Source organism: Simochromis diagramma, unplaced genomic scaffold, assembly GCF_900408965.1.
Source record: "Simochromis diagramma unplaced genomic scaffold, fSimDia1.1 OVJJ01000612.1, whole genome shotgun sequence".
In the NCBI taxonomy this organism is placed as follows: domain Eukaryota; kingdom Metazoa; phylum Chordata; class Actinopteri; order Cichliformes; family Cichlidae; genus Simochromis; species Simochromis diagramma.
The window spans coordinates 1,290,804-1,307,245 of record NW_024387419.1 but is presented as its reverse complement, the minus strand read 5'-3'; the positions used below and the strand labels follow the sequence as shown (position 1 = coordinate 1,307,245).

General features: G+C 41.9%; 1 protein-coding gene and 1 non-coding gene across 5 annotated transcripts in view; both read right to left on the bottom strand.

The window, feature by feature from the left end:
- htr2cl1 (5-hydroxytryptamine (serotonin) receptor 2C, G protein-coupled-like 1) overlaps positions 1 to 16,442 on the bottom strand; it is a 206,221-nt gene that overhangs the window by 7,255 nt on the left and 182,524 nt on the right. For all 4 annotated transcript variants that reach the window (XM_040012525.1, XM_040012524.1, XM_040012521.1 and 1 more), the window contains 4 exons: positions 15,458 to 15,658; positions 3,726 to 3,889; positions 3,467 to 3,620; positions 676 to 908 (listed from right to left, as the gene is read on the bottom strand). In XM_040012525.1, coding sequence (XP_039868459.1) covers positions 676 to 908; positions 3,467 to 3,620; positions 3,726 to 3,889; positions 15,458 to 15,658 — 752 coding nt within the window. The remainder of the gene's footprint in view (positions 1 to 675; positions 909 to 3,466; positions 3,621 to 3,725; positions 3,890 to 15,457; positions 15,659 to 16,442) is intronic.
- Positions 9,546 to 9,618, bottom strand: trnak-cuu. Its single transcript has one exon. It is a non-coding gene; the product is annotated as a tRNA-Lys (tRNA).

Here is a 16,442-nt window from a genome sequence, read left to right as displayed (position 1 = left end):
TTCAGAAGAGAAGTGATGATGATGCATTAAACGAGACATTAAATAGTTTTCAGACTTTGGATGCAAATCAGAAAAGGCTACAGTATGCTATAACAACTGTATAAGGCAACCTTTTGGCAAACACATCCAATTTGCTGTGTACACTGACCCCTAGTGGTCAAACAGTGGCGCACTTTTAAGTATTTACTTCTAGTCTAAGTAGTACTGAGCACTATTTGAACGTTTTTGACTACACCGCTGACAGTGTAGTCTGATGGTGATGAGGATTATTACTCAGGAATCACTTTTTTAACCTAATGATAACTTTATTTAATTTTAACACAGCACAACCAAAGTAAGACCAAGTTAAAAAGCCTTTTGTTTGAAAGCTTTAGATGTTTTTCCACCAAAGCATTCCGAAATTGAAATTGTTGGGGTGTGAATTTTGCTATTCTTGGGATCATTGTCCTGTTGCATGACACAAAACATCTGCTTTTGTAGAGGTTGATCTCAGACTCGCAGACTCTACAGACTTCAGTTGTTGTTCATCTCAGGTTGTGTTTAAGACCAAATATATATTTTTTAATGTCCTGATTTGTAAACCATTAAAACTTTAAGAGGGTGTACTTATTTTGATCATGACTGCACATTTATCATTTACCCCCTGATTACACCTACTAATCTTTTTATTCTCACCTTCGAGGCCCGTCTCTCATTTTTTATGGCCTGCATCATCCCCCGGCGACCGTGACTTGACGCATCGCTCCGGCCCGGTCCAGCTGCCGGCGAGCTGAGCTGGGACGCCACCTCAGAGCTGGGAATGATGCTGATGCTATCTGAGGTGGAGGCGCTGAGCAGAATGCTGGGCTCTGTGCCCTTCAGGCAGCTCAAGGTGTTTCGTCTGCTTTGAGGAGGCGGGACCTTCAACTCTGAGCAAGGGGCAAAAAAACAACCATTTAAATATCAAACTTTTGCCTTTAAAATGTTTTAGTGGAAAGCTGAATGGCTGGACTTGCACATGTTATCATTATGTGTCAACCAGAAAACTGCTGCCTGTACAGCCAGCCAATGAAAGAATGTCAAAATTTTTTCTATTAACACTGCAGCTGATATTTTGTAGGGTAGAGGCGAGATGAAAAGTTAAGGCACGAGCTGAATGTTTCATTTTCAATTTTCTGTGTCTGTGATTGGAGAGAGGATAAGATGGAAAATGGGCAGAGACTGCAGTATCATGCAATTTTATCTGAACTGGAGAAGCCAAGGCTTGGCCTGGAATGGGAAACGTCCGAGTGGCGCCCAAACTGATCAGATCAGATAGTTGCTGTTTTCTCAGCAGCACAACAACATCTCAGGAAACAGCTGACGAAGTGTGCTTTCTGTTTCGCCTTACCCACTGTAAGTGGGAGCTGCTCGGAGCTGGAGAAACTTTTTTGCAAAGCTTTGTCCTTCTGTTATTCCCGCTGAGCAACGTGGCCTACACGTGATTTACGATGACAATACAAACTCTTAGGTATCGAGAAATCCCTCTGGGAATCCTGTAATTATGCACTTCAAGAACATACAGTAATTATAGAAGCACTTGCCTTGTAGAGAGGTGTAGACCAAGCTCATTATTTCTAGTATCATAAACCTGAAAAACATCTGTTATGGGTTTTCTCATGCATAACTAAACTTAGAGAGCAGATGCATTTAATAAGGGAATACCTGATATCAAAAGTTGAAAGATAAGCAGACTTGTTACATCAGGTACACCCTGTAGGTTTAGGTCTACCCTTCCTTCGGAATAGGTTGATCTTTTGCCTTCAGCCTGGATGGCCTGCAGGCTTCGAAAGACGTGAAATGGATTGAAGATGCCAGAATTGTGATCTGAGGCTATTTCCAAGAGCTGCTTCATCACATAAGAGAGAAGGGGCTCTTTGTATCCACTCTTGTGACCAGACCAAAGTCGTTCAACCTGTTTGAGTGCTTAGCTCACATATTTGTGTGAAAACAGCCGACGTTCACATAACTGATAAACAAAGATACAGCTGCACAGTTAATTGTATATCAATCATGTTTTGGACTTTCCATAATTAAATGAGCAACAATGCTTAAATTGCTTAAAACCGAAAGCAAAACTCCCTAAACATTCATGGGCAAATCATTGCTGTTTCCTACACTGTGCAATGTGAGGCATCCAGAGTGGAGTCAGCTGATGCCGCCACACTACGTCTGTCCATCTACCGCTCCCCGTCACTCGTGAACAAGCCCACGGCAAAATGCGTCAGCAGCAACTCATCCCTGACCCAGAGTGTACCCTCCTCACTATTCTCATTCCTGCCGCTTCACACTCGGCTAAAAAACGCTCCAGTGTGACCTGGAGGCCATCGCCTGACGAAGCCAACAGAACCACATCATCCACAAAAAGCAGAGATGAGATCCTGAGGTCACTGAAGTGGGACCCTTCTGCTACTTCTGTTCATAATAAATGTAAACAGACTCAATTAGGGGATCAATCAATCAATACAATCAGAAGTAACAGGCAGATCTATAGATTTTTGTAAAGTAGGGTGATAAACCCATTGCCTTTACTGTACACCGATGAGTCATGCTCACCCACCTGAGCCAGAAAATGTCCTGACAGCTCTCTGATAGAGCGACGTCCAGGACAGAGTACCACAAAATAGGGAAACAATGGCTAACCTAATTTTGAAAAAATAAAAATATCCCAAACATGATTCTAGTTTCTAGGCCATGATTTGACAAACAGGGTAAAAACGTGTTGTACAGTCAGAAGAGTTGATTCTTTTAGCTGCTGCTTTACTTGTGATTGATCCACATGCTTGAGTCTCAGAGGCTGGGTTTCAAACTTTCCCATATCAAAAATGGAGCTACTCAAAGTGAAGAGCTTTCTTATGTGTCTTAACACAGGGATATGTTGAAAGAGCACAGACACACATCACTTACAGAGGAACCTCCAGTATCATAATTTTACCTTATGCTAATTAGAAATTGATTATCTGCATTTGTACAGTCTTGTCATACCAATAATGAAAGTGTTGAAGGCCCTGAAGCTAAAGACCAAGTCGAATAAGAAACCTAGGGTGTGTGCAATGAAGCATACTGTTGGTGCTGAGCTGCTGTGGAGGCCTTCTTCATTATTAAAACACAAATTGAAATATGCCATGCTTAGGCGGTATGACTCAAACATCTCAAGAGTGGCAAAATAAAAATCCATCAATTTGTTTTGTGCTTCTTCTTGGTTTAATTGCTGGAGGGTTTAATACTTAGAGTGATTCAAATCCTTCAGAAAGTAAAACATGCTGGGATACCAGCATAAAATACATGAAAAAAAAATCACTAACAATAATTATGTGTCTGTGGTTGTGTGTTATTTGCTAATACTTTCAAGAATAAATTCATGTATTTACCATAAATTCATTGGTTAAGTTAGTGGGAGATTTTCCTGCTGACATACAGGTGCAGTAAAGTCCTGGTAGGTGTTTACCTTGTGAGTCTGGAGGAGCAAGTGTATTGATCTGAGGAAGGTGGAAGGTGCTGGGTGGAGGCTGCAATGTATTTCCCATTGCTGGTGTGTGCAAAGGCTGCTGGGAAGAAGTCTTTGCCTCATACAGGAAGACTGTGGCCTGCCTCTGAAGCACCTGAAGGGGAGGGGACATAGATGAAGGCAGTAAAGTAAAGACATTACAACAGATGCATGTTGCAAAGAAGAGCAATCGCACAAACACGAAAAAAAAAAGCCCTACCTGTATGGTGAGGCAGTATGTCACCACCATGATTACGAGCGGGATGAAAAAGGCCACAAAGGAGCCAATCAGCACGAAGCGCTCCTCGTTGAGGACACAGCTGCCGTTGACGAAGACCTTGTCCTTGTTGTGCAGGCCAATCACTGGAATGGGCATTGACACGCCTACAGAAAGAAAGAACGAGGGTAGCAGGAGAAAAGTCTGAACATCTTTCATTTGTAATATTTTGTGGGAACATTTTGGTGCATGCCCCTCCCTCATTTCCTAGGTTATTAAAAGGAAAGGCTGCATGGCATATATTTTTTTCCATGTGAACTGTAGCCTCTGTTCTTAGCTGACAGAAGTGGCATCCTGTGTGGTCTTCTGTAGCTGTAGCTCATCTGCTTCAAAGCTCAAGATGCTCTTCTGCAGACCTTGGTTGTGACAAATTGTTATTAAACTTGCTGTTGCCTTTCTTGCCAGTCTTGCCATTCTCCTTTGGCATCAACAATGCATCTTCACTCCTGCTGCTGATTGGATGTTTTCTCCACAAACCCTAAAGATGATTGTGGTTCTGCCTTGGGTTCAGATAGTTTTCCTTCTCTACTCTAGGTTCTGTGTGGTCTTCTCAGGTCTTCTTTGAGCACAGAAGCACCACCTATTTCGCCAAATATTTTGACTGTGAGGCACTGCCCATCAGAAGAAAGACGGCTTGAAGGAAGAGGAGCTAAAACAACTTGTTTTGGACAGAGGATGTCCAAAAAAAGCTACTGTGCTGCAGTCCAGTAATATAAATGTGGAGCTGGATGACCATTAAAATGTTATTAAGAGTGTTAGAAGAGTGAATGGGAACAAAATACGAACAATAAGGGCAATTTTTAGGATTTGTCTTTGTAGTGTTGTTATATTACACAGGCACAGCACAAGCAAAAGATGAATACCAATGAGTTAGAATGTAAATTGAAACAGTGGTATGCTGGGGAACTGCTGGACCTGACATTCAAGCAAATGTTAGTTTGACATGAACCTAATATACACTCCAAAAGCACCAGGCAGGAATGGCATCGCCCAGCAGGATAATATACAGTGTCACGTTGCAAAAAACTGCCGAGGAAGAGCTCAAGGAAGATAACAAAGAGCCACATTTTTTCACTCCAAACTCCCCAGATGCCAATCTGACCAAACATACTTGGAATGCAGTGAAATGAGCCTGGTTAGCAGAAGCTCCGCCCTGCAACAGAACCCAGAGTATTCACTGCAAACCCCATGATGCCAGACACCACAGAAAATCCCCAGAGGTCCCACATCCACACCCCAGCAGGTGTCAGAGACATTTGGAGGCACAAAGCTGAATGTACTGATTGGAATCTCATGCAGGTTGTATTAATGTTCTGGTTCTGTTTACACCATTTTTCACTCCATGCATCGAGTAACTAAAGCTGTATCTAATGATTCCTATTGCAAATTCCCATTGCAATTTTTAAGGTAATGATTAATTACACCTGAAACAACACCACTTTCCACTCAGTTTTAGCGTTCAGTTACTTTAAATGCTCAGAGCCGAGTCATTACCTGGAAACACAGAGGGTCATTTTCAGAGTAATAATCATAAATCATGGCTAGAAAATGCAACATTATCTCTGAAAACACATTTGGTGGTTTGTACCCCCGGTCCGTGAACACGCTACCTTTTATGATAATGAAAGTAAATAACTATAAGGTGCTGTAGAATAACACATTAAATATATTAAATGAGAGCTGGATCTGTAGAAATCTATCAGTGTGTAATGGATGTTTATAGTGGTGCTTTGGTGCTGTTAGAGGATACTGCTGATAAAAGCCTGAGGTGAGAGGCATCCTTTGAGACAGAGCTGATTTTCTGACCTATGATAATAACACTGACTAATGTGCTGTTTTTGATTTCAAAGAGCGCTTGTGTTAAAAGTGTCTGCTGCCCTGGGCTCTGTTTCAGAACGGAGATACCGAGGGGAGAAGCAGCTCCGTGTTTTAAAGCTCTACAGGCAACAGCACTGTTTTACAGACTGGTCGCACATCTCGGTCCCCTTTTAGCTGTTTAATGCCAGAAGTGTGGGCAGGCGTAAGTGCAAGATCTATCGTTTTCTGTCGGACTGCTGGCGACCGGGCCAACATCAAAATGCAATTTGGAGTCGTAGCGGCTCCCCTAATGCAATCGTTGCAATCGACTGCACACACACGATGCCCAAAAGGATGAATTTGTCCGCATTAAAAGTACATTTTACTTTTGTGAATGTCCAAATAACTTATGAATGTAAATAGAGTTGAGTAAAGAGGCTGTCCAGCGGTCTTGGTCGAGTCACGATTCACTCCCACCATCGCACTCAGTGTGTAGACCAACGGCTCCCAGCTTTTTGCTTATAATGTCCTTCAGGTTGACTCAATGATGAACTTTATTAACACCACCTCTCACAATCAAATCTTCATTTGAACGTCTTTTAAACTCGATCTGCACTACTTTCAGTTATGGTTAGAAAAATGTTTCCAGTATTTCCACCTAACTATGGGCTTACTATTTTAGAAATCTATCCACAAATTGATTCTACGACTCCGTTTAATAGCTGTTGGTTATGTTTAGCTGTCCCAGTTTGTCGTTACGATTAGCTAACAACTCTATTTGTTATTCATGCTGTTAGATAATGATTTAAATTGAATATCTTACCTTTTAATTATTAATTATTTCAACTTTAAACCAACACATCCCACTGCAAGCTGTAGTGTTAGCTAGCTACTAATATTTGACATTTCTTTCCATAATTTCAGCTAGCGTTACCAATGTTTGATCCAGTATGGTTAGCTAGTCTACAATCAAAGATTGAAGGCCCTGGGTGCTGGTTTAGGTCAGTTGGACGAGCAGGTGACCATACGCTGCATGGCTGCGAGCGGCTGGCCCGGGTTTGAGTCCGACCCATTGCTCCATGTCTCCCCCTCTGCTTTCTTGTTAGCCTTCACTGTATCTGTGTAATAAAGCCAGTAAAAGGCTGAAAAAATATATATAAAAATTGCAGGCCCTCTCTCCTTCATATCTCCATACCTATGGCATTTAAACAACTGTTCTTGCACTTTTCATTCTTTTCCTGATTCACTCATCGCTTCATTCATGAGCTTCTCAAATTACTCCTTCCACTTTTTAGATAGACTCTCTTTACTTATTAGTCCAGTTTCCCATACCGGGAGTTGAACCCAGGCCACCTGGGTAAAATGGGACATGACAAAGGAAAATAAAATTTCAAAACAAATGGGAGAAAATGAACAGCTGGCTACATCTGCAGAGCCCTGTTCTTTTGGAGATTTCCTTGAGATCAAAGGAACAACTTCACTAAGAGTTTATTAAAGGTGACACTGAGTTGTTATAGATGCTAAAACCATCCATAAGGTTCTCTATAAGAGACGAGCCTGGAACTCTGGGATTAGACTTTTTGCACCAAGTTCAAGTTCAAGTTCAAATTTTATTCGCCACATGCAGTGGCAGGTTGCCCTGCAGTGGAATGAACCCGCCTCCCGACCTTACACACACAACACAGACATCACATGGGGATACAAGTCAGAGAACGGTTGCATTACAGAAAAACCACTGAAATGTACACTACAATAGGAAAGTACAAGAGGAAAAAAGAGACCTCTACTCATGCTGGGCTGGAGGACAGCATGAGAACAGGAAACAAAAAAAACTCCTCTGCACAGAAAGCACATAAATGTCCACAGTACAACATTATAGAGCATGTGACCAGCAACAGGGTTGTGTAGGGGATGAGGAGTAATCCCAGGCAACACAGCAGCCATCCTGCCACTGCGCCGACTCTCCAGCATGGGCCCAGACCCGCCCGTGTTCCCCAGGAGGATACAAGCATCGAAGGCGTTGGAAGGGGAGGGGGGATGAGTGAGTGCTTACCAGTGTAAATGTATGTGTGTGCGTGTCCATAGTTCAGTGTCCTTCGCCCTACCAGGCTAAGTAAACAGTCTACCAGCCAACCCAGGTGGCCTTGCATGGAGTGGGAAGAACAGTCTAAACACAGTCGTTTAGAGTTTTGTTCAGCTCCAGCCTTGAGCCCACAGCTAGCGCCGAAGGGATAGCCGCATTATGATGGTGATTTTTCTTTTGTGCGAACAACTCATGAGAATTTCAAAGCTGTTCTTTAACACTCCGACACCGACACTGGTCTCTCAATCTCCCGTTGGAGAGCCGTGAGCTTCTCCATGATGTTATCAAACTTGCACTCTGTGGTCTTGTCATTCTTGTGCTCAAAGAGCCGATTCTGAGACCTCACGACCGCAGTGAGCTGCTCCACGATGTGATCCAACTTTAGCTCAGAGGTGTTATTCTGAGGGAACTTCTCCATGATGTAATCCAATTTGCGCTCAGAGGTCTTATTCTGAGTATTCACGGCAGCCGTAAGCTTCTCCAAGATCTTAACCACGCTGCACTCAGAGAGCCCTTTCTGAGAAGTCGCGCCCCGTCCCATCGTTTCAATCCCAGCGGGCAGCCTCGGGGGGGTTTGAACAGCTGGTTCCGCTCTCTTAATTCTCCAATAAGCCAGGGCCAAGCCAGCTCCGATCAGCAAGAACCCTGTTATCATGGTTCCGAATAGGTAGATATCTTCAGCGTCCTCGATCGACAGTCCCACCAGGCACACGATCCTCCATTTCTGCCACCCATCCACCACGTATCTGGCAGGGAAAGTCCCTCCAGGGCACTCGGGCTCTCCCGAGCCCAGACTTCTCGTTGAGAAAAGGGTGTCAATAGCATTCAGAGACCAGTTGATCAAATCCATAATTCTCTTTTAGGTTTAGAGAACAGACTGTGAGAGGGTGTTCCAGGGAAAAGTAATACAAAAATACACAAGACTAGACAAGGACATAAGAGGCTAAGCAGGGAAGATAAGGGGAGGAGGAGAAAGAGTGTGAGTGCTTTCGCCGAGAGCCAAACGACCCTGCAGTGATTGTTTTAAACTAACAATCATAAATAAAATACTCACTACGTTGGACAGCTGAAATATAACCTTTAGTATTTTGTTTTCAGTTTGCTAACAGATGCTCTTAGTCTTATAGAGATGTCTGCAGAGCATGGCGATAAACTTCAGACCAAGAGAGTAAATGTAAGTTTTAAAATGCATCACGCAAGGAGAATAAACAATTGCCTCCATCTGGTGTTTTTCTCATTTAGAGCGAGCAATCAGGTGAATCTAAATAAAAGCTGTGATTCACCTCATTAATTCATTTCACCTTAAAACCATGTGGATCCCGAGGTAGAGCTATATAAAAATGTATGTGTTTTTTTTTTCTTATTATCCTTCATTAAACTTGCTTTTATTTCAACCTTTCTCTGTGCTTGCTCTGCCAGCTCAAGTTCATTTTTGTCATGTCAATCATGACAGCAAGAGCCAACCCCTCAGCCTGCGAAATCTGACTTTGCCCAGATTTTACTTCATAAAGCACTGACTTGAGACTTGACCAAAAACCTTCTGAAGAATCATATTAGCAAAAATGTCCACGTGAGGACGGATCGGCACCAGAAGGTCATGAAGACATGATTTGCATATTTATTTTCCATCGAGGAAAGAGCATCTGACTCAGTTACAGATGAAAAAGAAAGTTTTCACAGGACTCTGTGTAGTCCTATAGAAAATCAAGGACACCTTTACACCTTCCAGATGGTGATGTGCGTCTAACTGTAAGCATGTGTGAGAACCTCTATCAAGCAGAAGTTTTGGCAGTTCACATGTCTGGAATAACAAGGTCATAACAAAATCAGCTGAATCCAGGACTTCAGAGAGTTTCTTGATAACTTGTGTCTTAAAATAGCTCCGCCCAACGTGGGGCTCGAACCCACGACCCTGAGATTAAGAGTCTCATGCTCTGCCAACTGAGCTAGCCGGGCTTGCACACCTAGTGAAACCGCACTGGTAATGTTTCCTCTAATTTTTCATGTGTCTGCGCAAACACACAAACTCCCTGAGTGGTCCCTTGGACCACTGTGAGCAACAGCAGACGTGTGCACTGAGGTCACGCCAGCATCGAATCCATCCAAGTTTCATGGTTTATTAAAATAATCAAATTACAGCATTTACATTTATGTTAGACTACTTTTAATTAACTGCTTTAGCCCATTTACAATGAAAATTTTAGTGTAGTACGTTAACACTATTGGAAGTAAAAATAACTTGAACTCCAACTTTGAAAACACAACTTTCTTTTTCTTCCTTTTTTTTTTTTTTATAAAGTTCTGATTTGTATTATGAGTCTGTGGTCTGGGAGAGAGTCCTGTAACTCTGTCTGCAAAATACAGTAAATAATGACCGATGTTGGGCAATTAATTATATAGTTACTTCTTCAAAAAAGTAACTGAGTTTTGCAAACAACAAAGTTTCTTGCAGCTGTTTAACTGAATTTACAGAACAATCAGCTGTTCTGCATCAAATTTGATGCCAAACAAATTATTTGTGCCACTCCAGAAAACAATTTCTGTCCACTATGAGATAAAGGAGAACAACAGCCTGATACCTGCAGGCCTGACAGCAGGAGGTGTATCACTCCTGTAACACCTGTAACATTCAGCAGTCGCCTCATTGTTCTGACACACACAACAAAACTATTGACTACACTACGCACCAACTACACAAGATTTGCGCTAAACGTCGCAAATCTCTCACATCTCAAAACACCGCCGTCACTCCTAACCCCCCCCCGCCGTCCCCACCCTTCCTAAACAACTAAATGCCAGAAAGATGAACAAATCTCACAAAACTCACTGAATTCAGTCTGATGATCTCTGGGGTCAGTGTTTCAATGTAGCCATCAAATATTTGGGCCAAGACTCAGAGTCCCATTTAGTGGTCACTAAGCCGTCACCAGAATATGACTGCATTTCAGTAAATGTATTCCATCTTTTGGTCATCACTCAGACTGCAACTAGCTGCTTTAACATGATGGGTCAGCACATTTTAGACTACAAAAAGAGAACATAGAGCTCCCAGTACCCAAAATGTTGTCCTTATGCTCCAGATGACATCAGGTTATAGAAATTAGCCTCAAACCTTTGAGCAGTACAAGTGCATCTAAATATGTAACAGCTGTCAGTTTGGACCAAAACAGACTGAGGTCATTCATGCAAACCGCCTGCTCTGCATTTTTAATTTGTCACCAATGAGAAAACGGTTGTGTTCACACAGATATTTGAGAGGACACACATTAGCTCTAATGGACAGCAGGGAAAAAAGCCGGAAGATACACGAATGCTAGAAAGTAAAAAGTCAACAAGAAGCAGAAAACATCTTCTGTTTGGGTGTTTCTTTGTTAATCCTTTAGCATTGATCTCTGTAAGCCCTCTCAGACCTCAATCACAGCTGAACATTGTGGTGCAGAACCTCTTGAGGGGTCAAGGAAATGCCAGCAGGAAAAGAGCAATTTCTTCTGATTTAAAGCCGGATGCGAATGAGTGCAGAGCAAGAAAGGACAGAAAAGTAAAAACCTACCTGCTATCTGGAGGCATCAATCAACTCAGTCTGTCAATGTAGCTCTCAGGAAGTAATCCCTGTCAGCAAAACAACTTTTTAACTGGTGGAAAAATGTATTACGTAGGAAACTATTAAAAGACTCATAAATACTATTTTCCCTTTTAAGATGGATCACTCAATCATCTTTGGTTAGGAGTAGATTGTTTTCCACATAAAAGGGCATAAAAGAATAAAGAAAGTGAAAAGAGGCACTATATAAAACTTTAATGATGTTTGATCTCTTTTCTTCAACAAAGAAATACATGTTTTTTTTCTGTATCAGTGTGTGATAAGATGAAAAAACTGCAGATAACTAAGTTGAGTCCTGGAATCGATACAGCTTGTGTTTTACCTTTTGGGACTTTTTGACTGAGCCACTGTGAGCACATAGCTCGGCACACTTTTCGGCCTTAAGCACTTACAAACCAACTTATTTGTCAACACGAGGCTAGCTGTTGATAGTCTCTTGATAGCTTTAACCTTTAATAAAATGTTTCATCATTAGGACACGGCCGAACATTTAATCGCATCCAACCAAAAGATAACAAACCTTTGCCCTTCATTAGACGCTTTTTGATTCACTTGTTTCTTAGTGAAACACGTATTAAATCCCCACACGGGAAACCTGATAGCCTGTGGATTTTGTTCTGTGACACTGTGACTTTAAATGCAGCAACAATCGATGCCCAGGTGGAGTTTATGCACGCATGCAGTGACTTTGCATTGCTGCTTTGGGGGTCAGAGGACGTACAGTAGCGGTACGCACTTTCACACTTGTATGTGTGTGTCAAGACTTGAAGCCATCGTGGGTGTTAAAGGGCTCAGAACAACATCAACAGGAGCCGGAGGTCAGACAGAGCGAAGGAGGGTTGAGGGAAAAGTTTTAAAAGTCATTTGATCCCTCATCGCTTTCCTCACAGGGAGGTCATACTTTCCTCTGTGCAGCACACGCCCCCTGTGGCTCAGGGGGTTTGGGAAGCGTATCTGTAACCGGAAAGTCGCTGGTTCGATCCCTGATCTGTCCTAATCTGCCACACTGGTTGCTTTGCATGTAAGACGGTGACATACCGACAGCTCTGTGCCATTTATACCACTGCTGAGAGCGCAGGTACCAGAGACTAGTCTGCAACCTCCTGGCAAAGAACGATCTCTAAAGAAAAGTGAGACTGATAGTGAGCAGTTCCTGTTGGAAATCGATTGCTAAAGTTTCAGTCACGCAAGCTGAAAGACTGGAAAGTAACCCTCCTTCCCCCCCACCCTAAGCTGCTTTTGCAAGCAGCTCTTCTTTACTTTGAAGGCAAACAATTTCCATTTATATCCAAACCACGGGCAACCGCAGCAAGCTGACAGTAACCAAAGCAATCTAGCTTGAGACATATTTTCCTTGCTGATAGGGACTCACTGACTGGTTTCTACACCTGTGCGACTGACGCCATATGCCTGAATTATGCTTCAGCTGCGAATCTACTCCTTAACCTACAATGTAACTGCAGAATCTCAATCAGGCCTTAGCCAGTGCGTTTAAAATTGAGAGTTGGGAGCGAGGCATGTCTTTTATATTGCCTAAACCTGTTTCGTCATGACGCAGATGGCAAAGGATGTTTTGGGCATCATTTCGAGATGCCAGTGATTTTTACAAAATGTCAGTGTTTGACTCCCAGTAGGGAGACAGTGGGTTGAGAAGAAAGTGTGGTGGGAAGCTCTTGCTTGCGACAGTATGAGAAGATTTAAACACCCTTGGCTGAGCTGTAATGTTACCCAGCTGCAGGTGCAGTTCAGCAGAGAGGAAACAGCTTTTAAATGAAACCGGGTTGTGATTTCTTAAAGAGAAATTGTTGCTGAGATGAATTTTTCCTGATTCAAAATTTGGCAAGAGAATCATATCTACACCTATTTATGAACATTATAAAGGCAAGAGGAAAAAATATGTCGAATTGTTTTTTGGGGGTGTACTGTCCCTTTAAAATAACAACGAAAAATAAAATAAAAATCATAAGACTATATGAGATGACTGCTTTTACTCCAGCAAAGCCACAATTCCCTCTAAAATCCTTGTGGTAAAACATTAAAAGTCATCTTTTAGGAATCCACATATGAATGTTGACTTGCAGTGTGTATATATATATATATATGAAGTGTCAATAACTCCACGGCATATCTTCTGGCTACCTTTAACAATTACATTTCAAGATGACAAAATTAATTTATTCGCATATTTTCGTCCTGGCTTCTAACAAAATCAAATAAGAAAAGTGCTGCGATCACCTTTGGGGAGTAAAAAGTCTGTGATGCAAATCACTTCCAACTGTAACAACACACAGCCAGACGCTTTGAGCGTCAACAAACTGAGAGGGTTCCCACTGCTTCATAAAGTCAGGAGGGGCATTGATAGGACCTTTGGAGACACTGCGAGGGGGGATTCTGAAAAGTCATTAAATTTAACAACAGTCATCAGTCTTGAAACTCTCCATGTGTACCTGTAGGGGTCGGCTAAATTAACAGGGGTGCAATATAAAAATCCAGTCTTGCAGTTGACCACAAAACGACACAAAGGTAGAATGTATTTTCTTCATTGTGCTCATTTATAGATGTGTGAAGATGAAAGGCCAGTTCACTGAATTAAAGAAAAAAAGAGAAACAACCCCAGCGCAAAAGCAGAACGTGTTCAGAGACTAATTAACTCACGGATAATATCCAGAAAGGTTTAGATCAGGGGTCCCCAATCCCAGTCCACGAGGGCCGGTGTCCCTGCAGGTTTTAGATCTCACCCTGGGTCAACACACCTGAATCACATGATTAGTTCATTACCAGGCCTCTGGAGAACTTCCAAACATGTTGAGGAGGTAATTTCTCCATTTAAATCAGCTGTGATGGATCAAGGACACATCTAAAACCTGCAGGGACACCGGCCCTCGTGGACTGGGATTGGGGACCCCTGGTTTAGATCATGGAATCTAAACCAGGAGCTGTAACTGATGACTTGTCTGTGTTCTCAGTGCGTCAACAAAGATTTTTAGACTTTTCAACCATTATCACTGTGCACACTTACGGATTTCTTAACACATTTACAAATCTGATTGCACATGCTCACACAGACAAATTGTTTTGCTACAGTAACAGCCTCATATACTTCATGTTTTTCTTGATTAACAACACCAATCAACATGGTGGGATGAGTCAAAGATGTTGGTCTGTAAGCGCTTTGTCACGAGTTGTCAACAAAGTCGTAAAGTCATAAAACTCTGGCCGTCCCTTATGGCGGCACATTTAAATAACAGTTCATTCAAATAAAAGATTTGCTCTGTCCTGTTTATATAGTTTAGCCTGAAAAAAAGGCTGTATGGTGGAAGACTTGGTACATAGATGTCCAGTCCTTCAGAAGTCTTTGGCAAAACCACTTGCTGTCCTAGCCTCTGTAAACAGTTTGCTGCTCAGTTTACGTGCTGGGCCACAAATCTTTGGTCATAGGAAGTAAAAAATATAAGTGTATTTTGTAAATCCGAGTTGGAGACTATGTTTCAAAAAGGAAGTGGTGCTCTCACTAAACAATGACTTGTGGTTTACATGACATTAACCAGTGAGCAAGCTGTTTCACTCTTGTCCTCATCACTTCCATTTTTTTTAAAACCAAGATGGTGACGGTGAAAACAACCGTGTCGAGGCTTCAAAACATGGCTTCACAAACTGTACGGTTACATTGTAACCTTGGTTCTCTGAGTGAGAGACTATCTCTCCACTCTGTACATATGGAGTATGTAGCGGAGTGGAGAGATAGTCTCGATATGATAGAGAATAATGGATGATGTCATGGTAGTTACGTGTATCTTTTACACTAATTTGCTAAACCAGTAGCTGTCTGCTAACCAGCTGTCTGTTAGCCAGCTACTCATTAAACCTGACCACTTCTGTGATGTTGGTGCCTTTTGGAGCAGTCTTAATGTGATAATTTGGCAAATAATATGGTTTTCTGCACGGGTAATTTAACTAACAGTCCATCCTAAAGCCTGTGCAGCAGTTTTGTTGGCTGAAATTGGAGTATTTGTGATATTCATGTTGTCAAGTGGCCTCCACCTCTTGACACCATGAATATAAACAGCACAATTATGTATAATTACGCCATCACTTACACTTCTAACTAACTGAAATATTTTTAATTAGGAATCTAACAGTGCCTGTGGAAAAGGAGCCAAATCTACCTTTATGTATTAACATGCAAATGCTGACCTATAGATATGGTCCACACTGCAGCGATCTTCATCATGGCTTTGGTTCTAGAGTTGAAGCGGCTATGCTCTATAGGGTTGCGGATGGCGACGTATCGGTCGAGGGAGATGGCGCAGAGGTGCATGATGGAGGCAGTGGAGAACAGCACGTCCAGGTAGATCCAGATCGGACACAGAGCGCTGGGGAGGGGCCAGGCGTAGTCTGGAAGAATTGAGAGAGAACATGAAAGATTACCGTGCTGCCAGGTGATGTAAATAATAATAAGCTGCCTGTTGTTTTTTCATGGGCAGCGGTTGCTGCTCTTGACTTTAAAAGCAGTAATTAATTTTTTTTCAATCGATTCTAGGAGTCTGGCTGAGTGAATGGCATCAGGGTTAGCAGACTTTGAGGGCTTAAGATGCAGCATGGAAAGGCTGACTAAATGTTAATTAATTAGAGTACATCAAAGGGAGAATGCAAATTACATGCAGCTCCAAGTTTCTGTGAAAAATCAGATAAATGTGATAGTTTGATTACAGCATTTCTCTGGTTTATTGTAAAAATTATGACTAGGCTTAGGCGGAGTTATTTAGATGTCTAATTTAATGGCTGGGAATTAGATTTTAAGAGTAGATTATCAGTTTGCATATCAATGAACCCACTATGAATATAAGGTTTAATTTAGATTGTGTTTTATGTCCCATAGCTATCATCTGTACAGGGCGATTACACCAAAATTATGTGTGAAAATCAGTATTTGTATAAGTATGTGCTTTTGTGATGCAAGTGTAGTTGTTGTTGTAGCCTGAGGTTTATTGCATCTTGCATCCTTAAAAAATGAATCCAACAAAGAGGAATAAGGGATTAGCCCCGATTCTAAAGAGAATAACTGATTCAATAAAAAGTTGAACTTGTCAATAACAAATTACAATGACAATATTTCAAACAAACAAGGATGAAAAAAAAAGATAAAAAAAGACAATACTGGAGAGAACATGTGATTATG